The sequence below is a fragment of the Chiloscyllium punctatum genome, chromosome 4 (genome assembly GCF_047496795.1).
Source record: "Chiloscyllium punctatum isolate Juve2018m chromosome 4, sChiPun1.3, whole genome shotgun sequence".
Lineage (NCBI taxonomy): Eukaryota > Metazoa > Chordata > Chondrichthyes > Orectolobiformes > Hemiscylliidae > Chiloscyllium > Chiloscyllium punctatum.
The window spans coordinates 87,397,752-87,421,247 of NC_092742.1; the positions used below are offsets into that span (position 1 = coordinate 87,397,752).

Genomic DNA, 23,496 nt, shown 5'->3' on the forward strand with positions numbered 1-23,496 from the left:
TCCCAACATTCCAGGAACGCATCTGGTAAGCCTTTGTTTCCCTCTTGCTCTTTTGGCAATCGTATTTTCCTGAAAAACACTCTTATCTATCCCTAGCATCTCTCTTATCCCCCACACCCATACTTAACACTGTTTAAGACCATAATACCATAGAAGCAGAAATTAAGCCATTCGGTCCATCAAATCTGCTCTGCAGTTTGATCATAGCTGATAGGTTTCTCAACACCATTTTCTCACTTTCTCCCCATAACCTTTGATCCCTTTGGCAATTAAAACTTATCTATTTCCGCCTTAAATATACTCAATGACCTGGCCTCCACAGCCCTCTGGCGATGAATTCCACAAATTCCCCACTCTCCGGCTAAAGAAGTTTCTCCTTGTCTCTGTTCTCAATGGTCTTCCCTTTACTGAAAATGTGTTGCTGGAAAAGCACAGCAGGTCAGGCAGCATCCAAGGAGCAGGAAAATCGACATTTCGGGCATAAGCCCTTCTTCAGGAATGAGGAAAGTGTGCCAAGCAGGCTAAGATAAAAGGTAGGGAGGAGGGACTTGGGGGAGGGGCATTGGAAATGCAGTAGGTGGAAGGAGGGTAAGGTGAGGGTGATAGGCCGGAGTGGGGGTGGGAGCGAAGAGGTCAGGAAGAAGATTACAGATTAGGAAGGTGGTACTGAGTTTGAGGGTTGGGACTGAGACAAGGTGGGGGGAGGGGAAATGAGGAAACTGGAGAAATCTGAGTTCATCCCTTGTGGTTGGAGGGTTCCTAAGCGAAAGATGAGGCGCTCTTCCTCCAGCCGTCGTGTTGCTATGGTCTGGCGATGGAGGAGTCCAAGGACCTGCATGTCCTTGGTGGAGTGGGAGGGGGAGTTGAAGTATTAAGCCACGGGGTGGTTGGGTTGGTTGGTCTGGGTGTCCCAGAGGTGTTCTCTGAAACGTTCCGCAAATAGGCAGCCTGTCTCCCCAATATAGAGGAGGTCACATCGGGTGCAGCGGATGCAGTAAATGATGTGTGTGGAGGTGCAGGTGAATTTGTGGCGGATATGGAAGGATCCCTTGGAGGGAAGTAAGGGGGGGGGTGTGGGCGCAAGTTATGCATTTCTTGCAGTTGCAGGGGAAGGTGCCGGGAGTGGAGGTTGGATTGGTGGGGGGTATGGACCTGATGAGGGAGTTGCGGAGGGAGTGGTCTTTTCGGAACGCTGATCAGGGAGGGGAGTGAAATATATCCCTGGTGGTGGGGTCCGTTTGGAGGTGGCGGAAATGACGATGGATGATACGATGTATATGGAGGTTGGTGGGGTGGTAGGTGAGGACCAGTGGGGTTCTGTCCTGGTAGCGATTGGAGGAGCAGGGCTCAAGGGCGGAGGAGCGGGAAGTGGAGGAGATGCGGTGGAGAGCATCGTCGATCACGTCTGGGGCGGAATTGCGGTGCCCTTGGGTCCTCCCCTCTCTCATCATGCATCTTCCCAATGTCCACTCTGTCCAGGCCATTCAGTATTCTGAGAGCTTCAATCAGATTTCCCCCTCATTCTTCTAAACTCCATAGAGTATAGTCCGAGTCCTCCAATGTTCCTCATATGTTAAGCCTTTTATTCCTGGGATCATTCTTGTGAAGTCCTCTGGACCCACTCCAGGGCCAATACATCCTTCCTGAGGTATGGGGCCCAAAATTGCTCGCAATACTCTTAAATGTGCTCTGACCAGAGCCTTATAAATCCTTAGAAGTACTTCCCTGCTCTTGTATTCTCCTCCCCTCAAGATGAATAACAGCATTGTATTTGCCTTCCTAATTACCGACTCAACCTGCAAGTTGACCTTGAGAGAATCCTGAACTAGAACTCCCAAGTCCCTTCACACTCCAGATTGCTGAATTTTCTCCCCATTTGGAAAATAGTCCATGTCTCTCTTCTTCCTACCAAAGTGCATGACCTCACACCTTTTCACATTGTATTTCATCTGCCACTTTACCCACTCTCCTAACCTGTCCAAATCTTCCTGCAGCTTCCCTGCCTCCTCAGTGCTATTTGCCCTCCACCTATCTTTGTAACATTTGCAAACCTAGCCAGAATGGCTTCAATTCCTTCATCCACATCATTAATGTATAAAGTGAAACGTTGTGGTCCTAACACTGACCTTTGCGGAACACCACTTGTCACCAACTGCCATCCTGAGAAGGGCCCTTTTATACCCACTCTCTGCCCTCTGCCAGGCAGCCAATCATCTATCCATGTTGGTACCTTTCCTCTAACACCATGGGCCCTTATCTTACTCAGCAGCCTCCTGCACAGTACCTTATCTAAGGCCAGATAGATAACATCCATTGTCTCTCCTTGGTTTAACCTGCTTGTTACCACCTCAAAAGAGTTCTAACAGATTTGTCAGGCATGACCTCCTCTTGATGAAGGCCATCTTCCTGATCGATTCTCCTGTTCCTCGGATGCTGCCTGACCTGCTGTGCTTTTCCAGCACCATGCTCTCGACTCTGATCTCCAGCTTCTGCAGTCCTCACTTTGTCGTCCTGGTGAAACCATGTCCACTTGGCCCTATTTTACTGTGCGCTTTCCAATGTTCAGAAATATCATCCTTCACAATGGACTCCAAAACCTTACCAATGACTGAGGTCAGGCTGTTCGGCCTGTAATTCTTTTGCTTTACTCTTTTCTTGAATAGGGGGGTTATATTAGCAATTTTCTGCAGATGCTGGCAAAGGCTCTGTGCTTCTGGCATTTTCTATGATTGCAACTTTTTCTCTTTGTGCAGAGGGCAGTGTAGAGAGCAGGCCAATTGCTGTTGGTGGCCTTGAAGCATTCCTAAATCAATGGAGATGTTGTGGATTCAAGAAAGCATCAGGGCCATTCTCACCAGTACTTTGGTCAGTCCTCGACCATTCTCATTCCAGCCAACTCCCTCTATTTGCCTTTCATGATTCTGCTTTTCTGGACCAGCTCCCTAACCAGCTTTTCACTCCCTGAGTTCAATCTTTGTTTAGCTGCAGTGTCTAAGGCAAACATGAGAAGAAAACATTCTTCCCAGAATAGAAAATGTGCCACCATTTATGTGCAGTCTGCCATTTTATTGTTTGTGAAGAGGTCTGAGGTTTTGTTTTTAAGGTCATGGCGGGCAATGAGACTTTATCTGGTTATTCTTACCTTGCTTTTAACAGAGCTGTTGGATATCTCCAAAACAATGATTCTGAGAGCACTTAATTGGCTGTGAAATTCATCTGGACATCCTGGGTGTATCAAATGGCCTTTTATTGTAAAAGATCTAAAGCTAGTGTGAAGTATTTGCTGATCAAAAAGCAGAGACCTGGGATGCTAGAAATACTCATAACGTCATAAGAGCTGTACAGTATGGCAACAGACCCTTCAGTCCAACTCATCCATGATGACCAGGTATCCCAAATTAATCTAGTCCCATTTGCAAGCATTTGATCTATATCCTTCTAAATCCTTCCTATTCAACCTTTTTAAATGATGTAATTGTACCACCTCCCCCAGCACTTCCTCTGGCCCATTCCATACAGGCACCACATACTGTGTGAAAAAGCTGCCCCTTCGGTCCCTTTTAAATCTTTTTCTTCTCACTTTCAACCTATGCCCTCTCTATGTGGACTCCCCTACCCTGGGGAAAAGGCCTTGACTATTCATCCTATCTATGCCCTTCATGATTTTATAAACCTCTTTAAGGTCCCCTCTCAGCCTCCGATACTTCAGGTAAAACAGCCCTAGCCTATTCAGCCTCTCCCTTGGCTCAAGCCCTCCAACCCTGGGCAACATCCTTGTAAATCCAGGAAGCGACTCTGGCTCAGTTCCTCTCGCCAATGTCTCAGGTCATCAGTACTAAGAGACATTGTCTCCTGTACTAACTGAGGACTTCCTTTTTTTTTTTACCCTTTCTCACACGCTCAAAGCCTTTAAGTTTTTCAGTTCCCATTTACCCCTACTCTCTCCCAATCTTCTGACTCAATTCTTCCATTCCCTCATTCTCCCATTCACCTCTTCCAACCCTGACCTACCTGCTTGCCCCTGCGCTCTGTCAACCATCCATCCCCTGACCCTCACACTTGCCACATTGACCCCTCTTTGCTTGCTGCCTGTGTTGCCACTCCTCACCCAAGCCCCCGTTGTGAGCGATGGTTTGAGGGAGGGTGGCTGTGAGGGAGGATCAGTGAGTGGGGAGGTTCAGGATAGGGAAGTGGCAAGTGGGGCAAGAAAGGAACATGGGATGTAGGAGCAGGAATCAGCTGAGATCATGGCTGATATTTTTGTGGACTCAGCTGCACAAACTCAGCTGCTCACCATAACCTTTAAATTCCTTTACTGTTCAAAAATCTACCTTTGCCTTAAAAATGTTCTACAGGGTAGCCTCAACTGCTTCACTGGGCTGGGAATTCCACAGATTCACAACCCTTTGGGTGAAGAAGTTCCTCCTCAACTCGGCCCTAAATCTGATCCTCCTTATTTTGAGGCTGTTCCCCCCCCCCCCCCGTTCTAGTTTCACTCACCTGTGGAAACATCCTCCTAGCTTCTATCTTATCTATTCCCTTCATAATTTTATATATTTCTGTAAGATTCCCCCTCATTCTTCTAAATTCCAATGAGTACAGTCAATGGATTAAATGTGATGCTCGAGCATGTTTGAGCCAGTTCAGTTCAAGGCAGTCAATACATTTTTAATATCAATGTGACCAAGCAGAACTTCGCCCACTTTTTGTTTGATGTTTTCTTAAGAAAAGTGATCTTTGTTCCACCTTGTTACATTTAACACCACCTTTTGGACAGCAGCAGAAGTGAAAAACAAATGTTAGCTGTGTTTAACAGTTTGTAAAGTGCTTTGAGATACCCACCGGTCATGCCAACATATAAGTCTAATAAACAAAAATAGACATTGCTGGAAAAGCTCGGCAGATCTGGCAGCATCTGTGGAGAGAAATCAGAGTTAATGTTTCGGGTCAAGTGACCCTCCCTCGGAACTGATGGTAGATAGGAAAATGTCGGTGTTTAGAGTGGAGGGAGGCGGTAAGGAGTTAACGACAGATGGGGATAGAGCCCAAAAAGAGAGAAGAACAGTTGGACAGACAAAAAGAATGGATAACAATCTGGCGAGGAGCGTGAAAAGCTATGTGGGGACTTTATAAAAAAAGTTTTATTTGATTTTTTTTTAAGAGAATTAGCAGTGCTTTTAGTAAGGACAAAACATATTAATTAGCATGTGTACCTAACAGCACAGGAGTGCAGACAATGGTTTATGAGCTCTGTTTTGAGTCAGGTAGCATCTAGTTAGAATGCTGCAGGCAATGTGAGGGTGGGGGCAGCTTTGACAGAACAGCTGGTCTGTTCCTTTCTTATCTTTTATGTCTGCTTTCTGTTGCTGTTGCCTCTGCTGGATACACGCTGCAAGTTGGAGATCTGGTTCCAGTTAATGAACAGAGGTCCTTACAACACTGATCCTGTTCTAAAGCTGCTTTCATTCAAGTCATTAACGGGTGGGTCAGACTTGTAATCCAGCCTCCAGTTCCAGTGCAGGATTTAAACACTCTGGTTTAATCGGAGTATTGACATGAAAATCCATGTGGTCCAAGCAGTCTTTTTTTTTGTGTGTGTGGTTTAATGCCTTGTTATTTTGAGTTCTTTACAAACGGGTCAAGGAGCAGGCAAAGTCATAGTCATAGAGATATAGAGATGTACAGCATGCAAACAGACTCTTCGGTCCAACCAGTCCATGCCGACCAGATATCCCAACCCAATCTAGTCCCACCTGCCAGCACCCGGCCCATATCCCTCCAAACCCTTCCTATCCATATACCCATCCAAATGCCTATTAAATGTTGCAATTGTACCAGCCTCCACCACTTCCTCTGGCAGCTCATTCCATACACGTACCACCCTCTGTGTGAAAACGTTGCCCCTTAGGTCTCTTTTAAATCTTTCCCCTCACCCTAAACGTATGCCCTCTAGTTCTGGTCGACTCGACCCCAGGGAAAAGACGTTGCCTATTTACCGGACTGTCTTCAGATTTAGACTTCAAAGTAACACTTTATTATACTTGCATACAAAATAGTTATATCAGGCTCTGACTTCCAATATCTAGGCATTGAACTTTCTTCTTTGCACATTCATGTCTAAATACCCTCTGAGTTTTCTTTCGATTATAGAGTGTTCTAATATAGCCCACGCTGTGTTAGTTGTACTCGGTGATGTGCAGTGCAATGACATCATCACAAGATTACTCCAGGGTCTGGAAGCTGTTGCATAATACTTCAGATTCTCTTCTATAATTTTTTTAACAAAAATATCTTTGGGCTGTGGATATTGCTGACAAATGCACCATTTGTTGCCCTTCCCTTTGTTATCCTTGATTAGACCGCTTCACAAGGCAGTTAATAGTCCACAACATGGTTGCTGGTATGGAGTCGCATGTAGGCCAGATCAGGTAAGGGTGGACAGTTTCCTTCCGTCAAGGGACATAAATGCACCAGATGAGATTTTTCAACCATTGACAATGTTTTCATGGTTGCCATTACCAAGACTAGCTTTCAAATATAAACTTCATTCACTAAAATTAAACCCCCTGCTGCTGTTTTTGGAATTTGAACTCCAGCTGCAGAAATTAGTCTGAGACATTGTCCCAACACTATTATCCTGCCCAAGAGTACTTATTGATTGATATTAGAATTGCCAGTAGGTTACAGAACTGGAAAGTATGAAGAACATAGGAAGAGGCCAGAAAGCTCCTTGTGCTGATTCCTTCATTGCATTAGATTCCTGTCATCTACTCCTTGCTTTCATTGAAAACACTTTTGTCCCCAAGCTGATAATACCATTACTTAATAAAAATGCATCCATCTCAACTTTGACATTTTCAATTGCTGCTCACTGCTCCCCACAACCCTTAGAGAGGGATAGCGTTGCAGATTTCTGGTCCCCTTTGTGTGAGAAAGTGACTCCTAACAGCAATCTTGAATGGCCTGGCTCCCCAAGTTCTGCTACATTTTGTTCTTGTCCTCTCACTTTCAAAAACTATTCTTTCAGTCGTACAGCAAAAGTTGCAGTGTCCCCTGGTCTAGCATCAGTTTGGTGTCACTGGCCCTTCAGTTGCGTCTTTACAGTGGGTGGCACATTGGCTCAGTATAGTGAGCACTGCAGACTCACAGCACTAGGGACCTGGGTTTGAATCTACCCTTGGTTAACTGTCTCTCAGGAGCTTGAACCCCTGTACCTGCATGGGTTTCCTCTGGGTGCTCCAATTTCCTCCTACGGTCCAAAAATGTGCATGCTAAATTACCCATAGTGTCCAGGGATGTGCAGGCTGGGTGGAATAGCCATGGGAATGGCAGAGTTATGGGGATAGAATAGGAGGAGGGTTGGATATGCACTTCGAACACTCTGTGTTGACTCGTTGGGCCGAATGGCCAGCTTCCGCACTTCCACATTCTGTGAAAATGTTTGGATCCAAATGTGGTGATTTTATCAAACTTTAAGTGACCAACCAGAACCGAAGAGATTGTAACCGTTCGGAATCGTGGGAACTGGGACAAGATTCTTTTCTCTCCAAAGAAAAGAATAATGAGGCACTGAAGAAATCGCAACCATTTTCTTTTTCATGTAGAGGGATAGCAGAGCTCCAGAGATGACCTGATGAAGGTTTTTAGAAGTTATGACTGTGTTTGATGGGCCAGATATCGAGATGTTTCCACTTGTGGGAGAATCCAGAAGTGTTGATCATAAATAGAGGGCAGTCACTCATAAATCCGACAAGCAGCACAGAAGAGGATTCTTTAGTTGGAAAGTGATAAGAATGTGAAACTTTTGGAATAGCTGAACTCAATTACGTAGATGCACTGAAGGAGCAATTTGAGTTACAAAGTGAGGGAGAGTAGAATAGATGGATTATGCAGTTGGGCTGATGTCCTTGGAGTCGGAAACACTGTGGGCGATGCCATGTTTTGGTCATTGAAGTGGATGTCACCCCATTTCTTCCTTCAATGAAGAGCAGTGGGACTTCTCCCTAGTGTCCTAGCTGATGTTCCACTCTCTGCAAACTGCAGTTCAGCTTGTCGCTGTGTGCAGGAGCTTACTGGCAGAAGGTAGCTGACCATTTCAATTAAACACTTTGAATAATCCAGCTTCCTGTATCCTAACACTCCTCCAGTCCTCCTTATCTACCACCATGACTCTGCTTATTGGTCTACAGTAGCCTTTGATGGACTACCTCTCATTAAAACTCTGATCCAAAAGTAGGAAGTTACTGGAGAGACTCAGCAGATTTGGCTGCATCTGAAGAGAGAGAAAGTATTTTTAGGTCCAGTAACCCTTCTTCACTACATCTATTTTAGAAATCTGATGTTTGTGTTCAAATTCCCCCAGGAGCTTGCTCTTTCTGATTCCAGCAACCATCTCCAACACTGTTGCTCTAATCTCCAGGGTTGGCCTCTGGTATGTCCCTGATTTTCATCACCTGAGGAGTTGGGAGGTCATGTTATGGCTACACAGGATATTGGTTAGGCCACTTTTGGAATATTGTGTTCCATTCTGGTCTCACTGCTATTGGAAGGATGTCGTGAAACTTGAAAGGGTTCAGAAAAGATTGACAAGGATGTTGCCAGGGTTGGAGGGTTTGAGGTATAGGGAGAGGCTGAATAGGCTGGAGCTGTTTTTCCCTGGAGCATTGGAGGCTTAGAGGTGACCTTCTAGAGGTTTATAAAAACATGAGGGGCATGGATAAGGGTAAATAGACAAGGTCTTTCCCTGGGGTGGGGGAGTCCAAAACTAAAGGGATAGATTTAGTGTGAGGGGGGGGGGGAATTTAAAAGGGACTTAAGGGGCAAAATCTTCACGCAGTGGATGGAACGAGCTGCCAGAGGAAGTGGGGGAGGCTGGGACAATTACAGCATTTAAAAGGCATCTGGATGGGTATATGATTAGGAAGAGTTTAGAGGGATATGGGCCAAGTGCTGGCAAATGGGATTAGATTAGGTTAGGATATCTGGTCAGCATGGAAGAGTTGGACCGAAGGGTCTGTTTCCGTACTGTACATCTCTATAACTCCATGACTAGACCCTAAGTTCTGAATTCCCTCCTCTACCTGCCGACCACAAGTTTTATCATTTAAAATGCTCCTTTGACAAACTTTTAGTCATTTATCCGAATATCCCTATGTTCAATCATTTCGGATGTGAAATACTTCAAGATGACTTGGCCTATTAATGCATCTATATAAACACCAGTTTCTGTTTGCTGTTGAAATTATGCTGCTCGAGTGAGAGTGTCAGTCACAGTATTTTTATTGTCTCTCTCTCTCTCTCACCCTCTATTCCACATAACTATGTTTTGCCACATTGAGGGTGTGGTATGGAAATCTACCAAGTCATTACTCAGAACCTGTTCCACCACAAACAGGATTCAAGGTAAGTAATTAGAGACTGCTACAGATGTGATGCGAATGGGTGAGAGCTTCAGAGGACTGAGATTCTGGGCACCTAGGCTACGTGCATAGGTAGACATGTTGTTGTGGCTACTGCACTTCCCCATTGTTCTGCACATAATGTCCTGATTAACCTAAACTTAGCATTGATGTCATTTGAGAACTGATTTCAGTCAACAATCTTCATCAGTCCCACCTGCGGTATAGTTACAGTTTGAGGATGATGCTGGAATGCCCTCCATTTTGGTCTCTGACCTCCATTTTTAACAATGGGAATCGGGGGGGGGGGGGGGGGGGGGTCTTTGAGATGTGGTGAGGACTAAGCAGTGAGTAGCTCTTCCACTGAGGCCCATACCACACCTAGGGCCCATTTTCCACGGGGTGTACCTGTTTTGTGTGAATAGAGCACCATTTGGAAAGGATTAGCAGTGAGAGGTTTGGCTACCATTTAGAACTTGGTAGAACAAATGGAAGAGGAGAAAGTGAGGACTGGAGATCAGAGCTGAAAATGTGTTGCTGGAAAAGCGCAGCGGGTCAGGCAGCATCCAAGGAACAGGAGAATCGACGTTTCGGGCCGAACCGTTGATTCTCCTGTTCCTTGGATGCTGCCTGACCTGCTGCGCTTTTCCAGCAACACATTTTCAGCAAAACAAAGACGTCTTTTGCAAAACTTGACACATTTCAAAGCAGCTTAAATGAAAGGTGATTAAGTACTTTGGAAGTGTAATCACCATTGCAATTTAAAGTGTTGGCGCCAGTATATTCTGGCAAAGAACTCCCTATAAACAGCAATATGGTAATGACCAAATGCACTGTTTTAGTGAAGATAAATATGAGGCAAGGCTATGGACAGCTTCCCTATTCTTTGAATGCAAACATTTTCTTTTAAATGCCCATTTGAGGGGCAGGCAAGATGAATTCAACAACATATCTAAAAGGCAAAGCGCGAACTCTCATTTACATAATGTCTGTGAAGATTTCAGGGTGTCCAGTGTGCTCTGTATTTTCTGAAATTCAGACATCATTGTCAAAGAGGAAGCACAGCAGCTAGTTAATGTACAGGAAGATCCCACATATACTAATGACTTGATCAACTGTCTCTGGTGCAGTGCTCCCTTCTATTAGACTGAAGGGTCACTCACAGTTAAGTGGTCAGTAAAAGGCCCATTGATGACTGATACGAGGGAAGATTTTCACACAAAGCAATAATGTCCAGCTAATCTCTTTGGGGGCTGTTACTTTGATCCTCCTACCATTGTATCTGTTCTGTCAAACTATGTCTTGTACTCCAAAAATGATGTACAAGAATATAATTTTTGTGTCAAAGGTGCAAGATAAAGACAGACTGCTAATGAGATAAGTAATGTTTTGTAGATCTAACTTTCTCTAGACGATAATTGTAAATATCAGGCATGTGTGGTTTTCTTTGGGTGTGGGGCCTGATGCCAGGTACACCTTCCTTGCTCTTCACTTTTAAAAGTTTATGCCTTTATCATATTATCGTTTTTCCCTTTTATTTTTGGTTTGTCTCACCACAAAGACCTTCACAATCTGCTCAGCTGTCTCGAGTGCATAGTATCTGAGGGCAGTGACTAGTTTCCTGGAGAGATGTAATTACATATACTCCCAGGATAATTCTGTCAGAAAATCTTTCATGACTTTAAAACACATAAGAAAACTCAGTGCTTAATGAGAATGCTTTGGGCTTTTATACCAAACAAGTATATATATCAAAATCGATGTCTCAACAAAATTTAAACCAAGGGATTTGATTCACTTTCAATATATCTGAATGTTAAAACAAAAGACCATAAGAACCTGAATTAGGCCATTCAGCCCATCCAGTCTGCTTTACTATTCAGTCATGGATGATATGTTTCTCAACCCCATTTTCCTTTGCCCCATAGCCCTTGATTCCCTGACTAATCAAGAACCTATCCATCTCTGTCCTAAACATACTCAATTTGACGATGCTCTGCGGCAATGAGTTCCACAGATTCCTCCCCCTCTGGCTGAAAGATTGTGCCTTCATTCTGAGGCTGTGCCCTACTAGAGGAAACATCCTCTCCACATACGCTCTATCCAGACCTCTCGGTATCCTATCTAGTTTCAATCATATCTCACCCCTTCATCCTTCTAAATTCCAAGTACAGACCTAGGCTCCTCAATGGTTCCTCATATGACAAGCATTTCATCCAGAGGATCACACTCTTATAAATCTCCTCTGGACCCCTTCCAGTGCCAGCACATCCTCCCTTAAATGCGGGGCCCAAAACTGCTCACAAAATTCCAAATACAGTTTTACCGGAGCCTTCTACAGCCTCAGCAGTACAACTCTGCTCTTGCATTTTAGCCCTCTCGAAATGAAGACAAACATAGCATTTGCCTTCCTGACTGCCAACTGAATCTGCATATTATCCTTAAGAAGACACCGAAGTTCCTTCATGTTTTGCGTTTCCACAGTCTTTCTCTGGTTAGAAAATAGTCTACACCTTCGCTCTTCCTACCAAAGTGCACAGCCTTACACTTTCCCATATTGTGTTTCATTTGCCAATTCTTTGTCCCCTCTCCTCACCTTTCCAACCCCTTCTGGACCCTGCCCTCTTCCTCAACACTACCTGTCCCTTCACCTACCTTTGCATCATGCTCGCATTAGAGTTTTCATCAAAGAAATCTATTTGCATTTCATTGAAAGCCATGAGTGAGAGCAATCTTTTGGATATTTGATTTCCAGTTGTCTGTTTGCTTACCTTTACTATAAGGTCATAGTGAAAACTGGAGTTTGGACATGGATGGTTTCAGACTGTCAAAATAAGTTCAACGTGGTGTCAGAAGATTCTGTAACGTCTGAATAACTCAACCTGTAATAAATCTTTAATTGGTAGTTTTAGGCTGTAATGTGTAGCCTAGCAGATGAAGCAGGTGGGATTGACTAGTGTTCTGCTGTATCCCTGATGCCAAGATGGAATTTTTTCACTTGAAGAGTACTGAATCTGTAGAACTCTTTCACCGCAGAGAACTGTTGAAGGTGTATTGCTAAGTGTATTCAAGGCTGAGCCAGACAAATATTAATCAGTGAGGGAATCGAGGGTTAAGGCAAGAAAGTGGAGTTGAGAATTGGATAGCACAGTGGCTCAGTGGGTTAGCACTGCTGCCTCTCAGCACCAGGGACCCAGGTTCGATTCCGCCCTCAGGCAACTGTCTGTGTGGGTTTCCTCCCGGTGCACCGGTTTCCTCCCACAGTCCAAAGAGGTGCAGGTTAGGTGAATTGACCATGAGAAATGCAGGGTTATAGGGATAGGGGAATGGAGTGGGTCTAGGTGGAATGCTCTTCAGAGGGTCCGTGTGAACTTGATGGGCCGAATGACCTGCTTCCACACTGTAGGGATTCTGTGATTATCAGATGATCTCAGAGTGGTGGAGCAGCCTCAATGGACTGAATGGCCTACTTCTGTACCTATTCTTATGGTCAATAAATTACAGTTTGAAAAGAAAGCATTGTGCTGAAGGTCTGAAATGCAATCTGGGAGCAGTGGAGAGACTCGAGCCGTGAGTATGACAGCAGTTTGTTTGAACACTTGATGGTGGAGGCTGGAAATTCGGAGTTGGCCAAATAGTCTGGTCTTTTTTGGGGACCCTGACACAACTGTCTGTCGGCAGTAGAACATAGCATTGGAGCATATGCCCCTTTTGAGAGGTGAGATCATGTCTCCAAGAGCTGTGGGCCAATTGGAGCAGCAGCTGGGATCACGCCCAGTCTGAAGCAGCAACATGGAGGGTGGGGCTGGGTAAGTGGAGCCAGTCAGGCTGGAGAGTCAGTGGGTAGGGACTTTGTTGTAGGTCAGACAGAGGTGAGGAGCCTGGTTTGACCACTTGACCCCTCAGTTCTGTTCAGCCTGATCTGATTGTGGGCTAACCCCACTTTTTCTTGTCTACTCCCCTGTAACCCTTCACTCCCTTGTCTAGCAAATATTGATTGAACTCCATCTTGAATAAACTTAATGACCCAGTTTGGACTACTGTCAGGGGAAGAGAATTTCACAGACCAGCAAACTTCTGAGAGAAGACCATTCCTCCTTGAATAGCCACCTCCTCTCCAGCCATGTCTCCTTAGTAAGTGGGAACATCCTCCTGTCAAGTCCCCTCAGAATCTCGTGTGTCTCAATAGAATAGCCCCTCGTTTGTCTAAATCCCAATAGGTGAAGGCCCAATCTGCCCAACCATGCTGCCTTAGAAAAGCTGGATCTGTGTGGGAGTTGGCGTGTGAGAGCTGGGGCTGCTGGTTCCACGAGGTTAGTTCTGCCTCCCCCAGCCCCCACCGCCACCGCACCCGTTCAGTAGTCCTCTGTGCAAAGGAAAAGGCCGTTCTCGACCTTGCCCACCTCCTGTGATAATTGCCCAGTGCTGAGTAGGCATCAGACACACCATCTATCCCATTCTAATGTTATACCTTCACACCCCTCAGCTACCAGCTGGGAGATGGATTTACAATGTGAAAGATACACAATGAAGAGACTAGCCTGGGTTGGGTATGAGGAAATAATTGCCTTCCCGTGCGTGTACGGCAGATCGACATCAGCTGCTCTGTTTCGGTTGGGCAGCTACGGATGTAGTAATGACAGGCCTCTGAGCTTCCTGTAGGAAATGGCAGAGGCAGTGAGATCCCAATAGTGACTTGGTGTGATCCATGGGAGATCAGGCTCCCTGCTGCCAATTGCTGTATTCTCTACAGGCAAAGTGCTGTCAGACATGAAGCATTTTTGAGTCCTGAGTATCAGGGTTTACTTTTTTGAGATTCCCTATGGGTTTCTAAGCCTGGGAGAGTAGTCTGCGTCTGGATGCTAAATGCGAAGATATCTTTATGTAATATTTAAATGGCCTTTAGATTATGACAGTTATACAAACACCAGCTGACTCGAGATAAATACTGGGTTATGCTGCCAAGAAATGTTCTCCAAGAAGCCAACCGCTTTATAAACTGAAACAAGAAGTAGTTAATGTGTAAACACCAAATCTAATCAGTTATTTGGTCATTGACCCAGACTTAAAATATCATTGTCCCTATCTTTCACTAATACTAGTGATTCATGTAGTCTGATGGAACCTCCCTGTGCCAATTCTCCATATGAAGTGAAACAAAAATAGTAACTTGCTTTTCGATAGTGCCTTTTTAATCTCCTGAAATGTCAAAAAAAAGGAGTCCTAGAGACGTACAGCATGGAAACAGACCCTTCAGTCCAATCCGTCTGTGCTGACCGGATATCCCAACCCAATCTAGTCCTGCCTACCAGCACCCGGCCCATATCTCTCCAAACCCTTCCTATTCATATACCCATCCAAATGCCTCTTAAATGTTGCAATTGTACCAGCCTCCACCACTTCCTATTCTGAAGAACATAATTGGAAAGACTTTGGTACTGAACCACTTCAGATGTTGTTGGAAGGTGATCAAAGCAGAGTGAAAGAGGTGATTCTTTTAAGGCAGATATGAGAAAAGGATAGTCCATGAGATATAGCTGGGGGTATGGCTGCCAGTGGTGGATGTGCATGAGGTACTGAGATTTTGTGCACGGTTGGAGAAGGTTCTCGAGATGGTGAGGGGTGAGAGCACCATGGTTGAAAATGTTAAGATTGGAACCATCACAGGAATATGTAGGCCATTGAGCAGGATGCAGGGTGAATTGAACATTGCTAAATCTAGCTTCAGCTTTGTTAGTGCTCCACTGACTGACCTCCCTTTTCATATCCCCTGTCAACTTCAATGCATTGAAAGCTCTTCTGCATTCACCTGACTTGCACAAAGAGCACTGGTGATGGTTTGTGTTGTAACTGGGCATTTGGAAGCCTGTTCAAATGTAGTGGAGATTGACTAACTTGGCTCCGACATTTTGGGGGGAAAAAAAATCCCTTATTCTGCGTTGCTACGGTGGAAGACCTCCACAGAAAGCTTGGGCTATTTCTGCCTCTGACCATTCATCCTGATCGTAGTGTCAGACTTTTTTTTTCAATTCAAACATTTCTTGTAAACCATGTTGGAATATCTGTGCAGGTGGAGAATGTGAGGACTGCAGATGCTGGCGATCAGTCGAAAAGTGTGGTGCTGGAAAAGCACAGCTGGTCAGGCAGCATCCAAGGAGCAGGAGAATCGACAGGTTTTGGGGGGGGTTAGGGGGAAGGTAGCTGGGAATATAATAGGTAAATGAATGAGGGTGATGGTGATAGGTTGAAGAGGAGGGTGGAGTGGATAGGTGGGAAGGAAGATGGACAGGTAGGACAGTTCAAGAGGGCGATGCCAAGCTGGACAGTAGGATCTGGGATAAGGTGGGGGGCAGGGAAATCAGGAAACTGTTGAAATCAACACTGATCCCATCTATTTGGAGAGTCCCAAGGCAGAAGATGAGGCGTTCTTCCTCCCAGGTACTGGGTGGCTAGAGTTTGGCAGTGAAGGAGGCCCAGGACTTGCATGTTCTTGGCGGAGTGGGAGGGGGAGTTGAAGTGTTCAGCCACTGGACAGTGGGGTTGTTTAGTGTGTGTGTCCCAGAGATGTTCTGAAACATTACACAAGTTGGCGTCCTGTCTCCCCAATGTAGAAGGAGACTACATTGAGAGCAACAGACACAGTAGATGGCGTGTGTAGAAGTACAGGTAAATTTCTGTTGGATGTGGAAAGTTCCTCTGGGGCCTTGGACGGAGATAGGGGGGAGGTGTGGGTGCAGGTTTTGCAATTCCTGTGGTGGCAAGAGAAGATGCCAGGAGAGGAGGATGGGTTGGTGGGGAATGTGGACCTCATCAGAGGGTCATGGAGGGAATGGTCTTTGCAGAATGTGGTTAGGGGTGGGGTGGAAAATATATCACTGGTGGTGGGGTCTGTTTGTAGGTGGCAGAAATGGTGAAGGATGATGTGTTGTATCCGGAGGTTGGTGGGGTGGAAAGTGAGGAGCAGGGGGTTTCTGTCCTTGTTGCGATGGGAGGGTGGGGTTCAAGGGTAGAGGTGTGGGAAGTGGAGGAGGTATGCTGGAGGGTATTGTTTACCATGTGGGAGGGGAAATTGTGGTCTTTGAAGACGTAGGCCATCTGGGATGTTCTATGGTGGAACTGGTCCTTCTGGGAGCAGATGTGGCAGAGGCGGAGGAATTGGGAGTAAGGGATAGTGTTTTTGCAGGAGGCAGGTGTGGGAGGAAGCGTTTTCCAGGTAGCTGTGGGAGTTGATGGTATAAAAGTGGATGACCAGGTTGAGTCGGTGATCAGTGATTGAGTTGGAGAGGTCCAGGAAGGGGAGGGAGGTGGAAGGTGTTAGTGAAGTTGATGAACTGGTCAACCTCCTCATGGTAGTACGAGGTGACGCAAATACAGTCATCGATGTAGCGGAGGAAAAGGTCGGTGGGTGTGGGTGTACCTGACAAAGGGGCAGGCATAGCTGGGGCCCATGTGGGTGCCCGCAGCTACCCCTTTGGTCGGGAGAAAGTGGGACGATTCGAAAGAGAAATTGTTGAGGGTGTGGACCTGTTCAGCCAAACAAATGTGTGTCAGTGGAAGGGTACTGGTAGGGAGAGGAAGTAACGGAGGGCTTGGAGGCCCTTGTCATTGTGGATGGATGTGTACAAGGACTGGATGTCCATGGTGAAGATGAGGCATTGGGGGCTGGGTAAACAAACGGGCAGTGGAAGTTGACAGCACGGCAGACAGGGAGGATGTGCTCACTCAGTAACAGTGACCACACAAGAATACACTAGTAAGTTGCACAGGTTTTTTTGTTAGGGAGGGGATGCAGCTAGTCATGCGGCATAGGAATGAGCCACAGTGCCAGGGACACAGCAACAATGGTCTCTGAGGAGCAGCAGCAGCAGCAGGACCACAAGGCTGATGGATTTCATTGGCATTGGGGGTCGGGGTGGGGGTGTGGGAGCAGTTGATAGCTCTGTGCTGCTAATGAGACTGGGGCTCAGATAAATCCCCCGCAGAGCAATTAGCGGCTCTGGGAAGCTGGGAGTTGGTGTGGCGATTGTCTTGAACAATGCTGGGACTGCCATAGTATTAAGGGTTTAGATGGAGAGGAATTTGTTAAGTGTGTACAAGAAAATTTTCTGACTCCATATGTGGATAATACTATGGCAAAGCTGGGTGTGTCCTTGTAATTCCACTGTGCTGCAGTCTCGGGAATAGAGATTGAGCAGCCGGGAAGGGAGTAATTGTTGAAGCAAATTAACAATTCATTGTTTGGGGGGGTGGGGGGGGTAACCGAGAAGACTTTGAGGCTGAGTTAGGGCTGTAGTTGAGGAAGATTGAAGGAGGCCACCTGAAATTGCTCACAAGGAAGATAGAGTTTAAGTTTTTTTTTGTCACTCTGTGATCGTTTGTTTGCTGGATGGATTGCCAATAAGATTTTTGGCATCTATCTGAGATACATGGACCATTTAATATGAAGTTTGTGGTGTATTGAACCTCAATTTACCTCATGATTAGCTCATGTTAGTTCTGGATGATAAAGTATTAAATAGCAATGACTATTTGCTCTGCTGCCTCTTTTGTAGTAATTTTCTTAAGTTTCTTCAAATCTTGCTTCCAGTTACTGGTCTATGAGCAAATTGTTATCATAGAGTCATAGAGATGTACAGCACGGAAACCGACCCTTCGTTCCAACTTGTCCATACTGACCAGATATCCCATTTGCCGGCACTTAGCCCATATCCCTCTAAACCCTTCCTATTTATAAACCCATCCAGATGCCTTTTAAATGTTGCAATTGTACTTGCCTCCACCACTTCCTCTGGCAGCTCATTCCATACACGCACGACACTCTGCATGAAACAGTTTTCCCTTAGGTCCCTTTTAAATTTTAATTCTCCCACCCTAAACCTTTGCCCTCTAGCTCTGGACTCCCCCCACCCCAGGGAAAAGACTTTGTCTATTTATCCTATCCATGCCCTTCATGATTTTATAAACCTCTAGAAGGTCACCCCTCAGCCTCTGATGCTGTGGGGAAAATAGCCCCAGCTTATTCAGCCTCTCCCTATAGGTCAAACGCTCCAACATTGACAACATCTTTGTAAATCTTTTCTGAAGGCTTTAATGTTTCACAACATCCTTCCAGTAGGGGAGAGACAAGAATTGCACACAATATTCCAACAGTGGCCTAACCAATGTCCTGTACAGCCACAACATGACCTCCCAACTCCTGTACTCAATACTCTGACCAATAAAGGAAAGCATACCAAACGTCATCTTCACTATCCTATCTACCTGCGACTCCACTTTCAAGGAATAATGAACCTGCACTCCAAGGTCTCTTTGTTTAGCAACACTCCCCAGGATCTTACATTATGTGTATAAGTCCTGCTCTGATTTGCCTTTCCAAAATTCAACACTTCGCATTCATCTAAATTAAACTCCATCTGCCACTTCTCAGCCCATTGGCCCATCTGATCAAAAGCCTGTTGATCAAGGTAACCTCCTTCGTTGTCTACTACACCTCCAATTTTGGTGTCATCTGCAAACTTACTAAGTATCCTTCCAACGTTCAAATCCAAATCATTTATGTAAATGACGAAAAGCAGTGGACCCAGCACTGATCCTTGTGACACACCACTGGTCATAGGCCTCCAGTCTTAAAAACAACCCTCCACCACCACCCTCTGTCTTCTACCTTTGAGCCAGTTCTGTGTCCAAATGGCTAGTTCCCCCTGTATTCCATGAGATCTAACTTGGCTAACCAGTCTACAACTTGTCAAACATCTTACTGAAATCCATATAGATCACATCCTTCCCTTTGCCCTCATCAATCTCCTTCCTTATTTCTTCAAAAAATTTAATCAAGCTCTTGAGACGCAATTTCTCATACACAAAACTGTGTTGACTATCCCTAATTAGTCGTTACCTTTCCAAATGCATGTAAAGCCTGTCTGTCAGGATTTCCTCCAACAGCTTACCCACCACCGACGGCAGGCTCACTGGCCTATAGTTCCCTGGCTTGTCCTTACCTCCTTTCTTGAATAGTGGCACCACATTAGCTAACTTCCAATCTTCTGGCACCTCACCTGTGACTATTGATGATCCAAATATCTCAGCAAGGGGCCCAGCAATCACTTCCCTAGCTTCCCACAGATTCTAGGGTACATCTGGTCAAGTTCTGGAGATTTATCCACTTTTGTGAGTTTCAAGACATCCAGCGCTACCTCCTTTTGTAATATGGACATTTTTCAAGATGTCACCATCTACTTCCCCACATTCTGCATCTTCCATGTTCTTCTGCACAGTAAACACTGATGCAAAATACTAGTTTAGTATCTTTTCCATCTCCTGTGGTCCCGCACATAGGCTGCCTTGCTGATCTTTTGAGGGACCCTATTCTCTCCCTAGTTACTTTTTTGACATTAATATATTTATAAAATCCCTTTGGATTCTCCTTAACCCTATTTGCCAAAGCTATCTCCTGTCCCCTTTTTGCCCTCCTGATTTCCCTCTGAAGTATACTCCTACTGCCTTTATACTCTTCTCAGGATTCACTCGATCTCTGCTGTCTATACCTGGCATGTGCTTCCTTCTTTTTCTTGACCAAACCTCAATTTCCCTAGTCATTCAGCATTCCCTACACCCCACCAGCCTTGTCTTTCACCTTAACAGGAATATACTGTCTGTGGACTCTCATTATCTAATTTCTGAAGGCTTCCCATTTTCCAGCTGCCCTTTTACTGCGAACATCTGCCCCCAATCAACTTTTGAAAGTTATTGCCTAAAACCATTAAAATTGGCCTTCCTCCAGTTTCTGTCGAGAGCTTCCCTACTTTGCTTCCTGCAATTGCTGACTTCCACCTGATTGGGTCTTGGTTTAATACTGGATTAGTGGTGCTGAAAGAGCACAGCAGTTCAGGCAGCATCCAACGAGCAGCTCGTTGGATGCTGCCTGAACTGCTGTGCTCTTCCAGCACCACTAATCCAGTATTTGCTTTCCACCATCTGCAGTCATTGTTTTTACCTCTCGGTTTAATACCTCATTCAAAAGACAGTCCCACTGACAATGAAACATTTCCTGAGTGCTGCATTGTAGTATCAGACTAAATTTGAGTGTTCCAGCTGACCCACTGGCAATAATTAAGGGCTTTTTCTTTCATTCATTTAAGGGATGTGGAAATCACTCCAACGTATTGCCCATCCCTAATTGCCTTTGAGAAGGTGAGAGTGATCTGCATTTGCTGCAGGTAGATCCATTATGTTGCTAAAGGGGGCATTCCAGGATGTTGACCCAGCAGCACTGAAGGAATGGTGATATATTTCCAAGTCAGGATAATGAGTGTGCCGGAGGGAAACTGGTAGGTGTTACCACATGTTTGCTGCCCTTGTCCTTCTAGACAGTTGTAGGCTGGGAAGGTGCTATTGAGGATTTTCTGCAGTGCATCTTGTAGGTGGTACAGACTGTGTTGCTACTGCATGTTGGCAGTGAAGCGAGTGAGTATTTTGGGTATGTTGCCAATTGAGTAAACTGCTTTGTCCTGAATTGTATCAAGCACTTGAGTGTTGTTGGAGTTGTACTCCCTCAGACAAGTGGGAAATATTCCTGACTTGCTGGAGAAACTCAGCAGGTCTGGCTGCATCTGTGGTGGGAGAAATAGAATTAACATTCTGAGTCCAATATGGTTCAGTTTTGGTTTTAATGAAGTAGGCTGTCTCGGAAACCCAAGCATGCAAATTTCTGATAATAGGAACAAAGATAGAATCGAATAATTAAAACTATCTATTTATAAAACAAATTTAACCACAGTAGCACTATAATCCTATTAATCTCAAAACACTCCTTTTATAAATTGAAAAGAAACAAGCAGCTTTTGTATGCACACAACACACCTTATACTCAAGTATCGAACATCTCAATAGGTTTAAGGCTCTCGGGACTACAGTTATTAAACTGGAACTGCAATAGCTTCTTCCAGAAGTTATCATGTACTTGGATGTCACTGCACTGGGCCTAAATAACCATATCTGAGTTTTATATAGTCTGGAACCAGCACTAGCTCTTCACTGTAAGGACCTAACTCACTATATCCTTTATAGGCTCTGTTATTTATCAGACTGTGTTGCAAACATACTAAACAAAAATCCATCGGTGCACTAAAACCCATTCATTCTACAGCCAGGCTTCAAAAACTGATTTAGATTAGATTACTTAGTGTGGAAACAGGCCCTTCGGCCCAACAAGTCCACACCGACCTGCCGAAGCACAACCACCCAGACTCATTCCCCTACATTTACCCCTGCACCTAACACTAACGGCAATTTAGCATGGCCAATTCACCTGACCTGCACATTTTTGGACTGTGGGAGGAAACCGGAGCACCCGGAGGAAACCCACGCAGACGTGGGGAGAATGTGCAAACTCCACACAGTCAGTCGCCTGAGGTGGGAATTGAACCCAGGTCTCTGGCGCTGTGAGGCAGCAGTGCTAACCACTGTGCCGCCCCTTAAAGAAATCAGCATGGTTACAGAAATATTTACAAGTTGATTATTAACTTCACACACACACACACACACACACGTACACGTAAGTCTCCCACTTTACACTATGGGGAGCGAGTAACTCAATTTTTCAGAGTAGATCAGGTCCCCTTGCCCTCCTGCCTATTGTCAATGTCCCTTTAGAGGGAATTGAACAGAAAGCTCCCAAATTTGATATCTTCTGACAATCTTGGGCTTGCTGACTATGGTGGTGGGGAGAAGATAGGACATATTCTTGGTGTGGTTTCCCGAGTATAGAATCTTCACAGAAGAACCGGCATTAATGCAAGATGAAGATCTCAACTCTGTTGGATTCTTGCCTTGTTTTTAAAGAAAAATGTTTAGAATTGAGAAGCTTGAATGCAATTGGTAGTTCTGAGGTTGAAAATTGGAGCGAGGAAGAGCAGATAAGTCAGAAAAACTGTGATGGGACTGTAGGAACTCGGGATTGTAGATTTTTCGAAGGAAAGCCGGGCTGAGAGAGTTGTGAGAAGTTCACTGTTTTGAAGTTCAGAGGAAGAAAGATATGACCTAGAAGGTAGAGTGAAAGGCCCTGATTATGATAGTGTAGACAGAGGGCAGCATATGATTTGGTTGGAACACAGTAAATGCAAGTCAACAGTAACACGGTTTTATAGACATTATTATGTGCAAAGTCCAAAAAGGCTTAGAAATTATAAATGGGAGACGCATCCTACCACGGGCAAAGACTAATTTCAGCTCCCTATTTTATACGAAAGAAAAGCTTCAACCAGTTGACTAGTTTGGCTCTTCAAGCTTATTCTATCCACAGAGAAGATTCAGTATAGCAGGGAGATAACTATTTCTATGTCATTAGTGGAAGTGTTCCAACATAATGATTCTGATACTATTGCTGTTGAACATTTGTATTTGGGATGTTTTTTAAAAATATAGATGTAATTCGATCCAATCTGTCCAAAACCCATTCTGCTGTAGTTCACTGTGCTCTGCCTGTCCTAATGGTTTTTATTTACCTTCGCTTGCAGGTGACAAACTGCCAAGGGCGGATGCAGGAAGAGACCGAATTGTGCAGCCGAATGAGCAAGTGATGTTAAGTGGGTTGGCAAGTAGAGATGACTTTAGAATTGTCAGTTTTGATTGGAAGCTCCTCGAGGGAGATCCCTCTGTGAAGTTAGAGGTATCTATGCATTTACAGACATAATCTATTTGTTGATGTATTGTTATTAAATTACAATTTCTTTATTTCAGCTAATAGGAAGGGATCTTTTTTTTTCTTGTCAAATGTCAATTTGGCCTTCTGAACAGGGAATATTACTATTTATCCACTGTTTGTTGTTTGACTCTACCCCTTGATGTTCCACATATTTCCATGTTTGATCTGTTGCCCTTCACAATTTGGTTAAAAATGCATTCTACTTCCCTCGTTTCTTGGTTCATAAGGTCACATTGGCCCCAGCACAATTCAGGCCATAGATTCATAGAGATGTACAGCATGGCAACAGACCCTTCAGTCCAACTCGTCCATGCCGACCAGATATCCCAAACCTAAACTAGTCCCATTTGCTAGCACTTGGCTCATATCCCTCCAAACCCTCCTCTTTCTTATACC

General features: G+C 44.9%; 1 protein-coding gene across 1 annotated transcript in view; it reads left to right on the top strand.

Annotated features, from left to right (window-relative positions):
* The window catches only part of LOC140476505 (kunitz-type protease inhibitor 1-like), a 65,702-nt gene that overhangs the window by 13,205 nt on the left and 29,001 nt on the right, over positions 1-23,496 (top strand). The window contains exon 2 of the mRNA XM_072569240.1: positions 22,913-23,064. Coding sequence (XP_072425341.1) covers positions 22,913-23,064 — 152 coding nt within the window. The remainder of the gene's footprint in view (positions 1-22,912; positions 23,065-23,496) is intronic.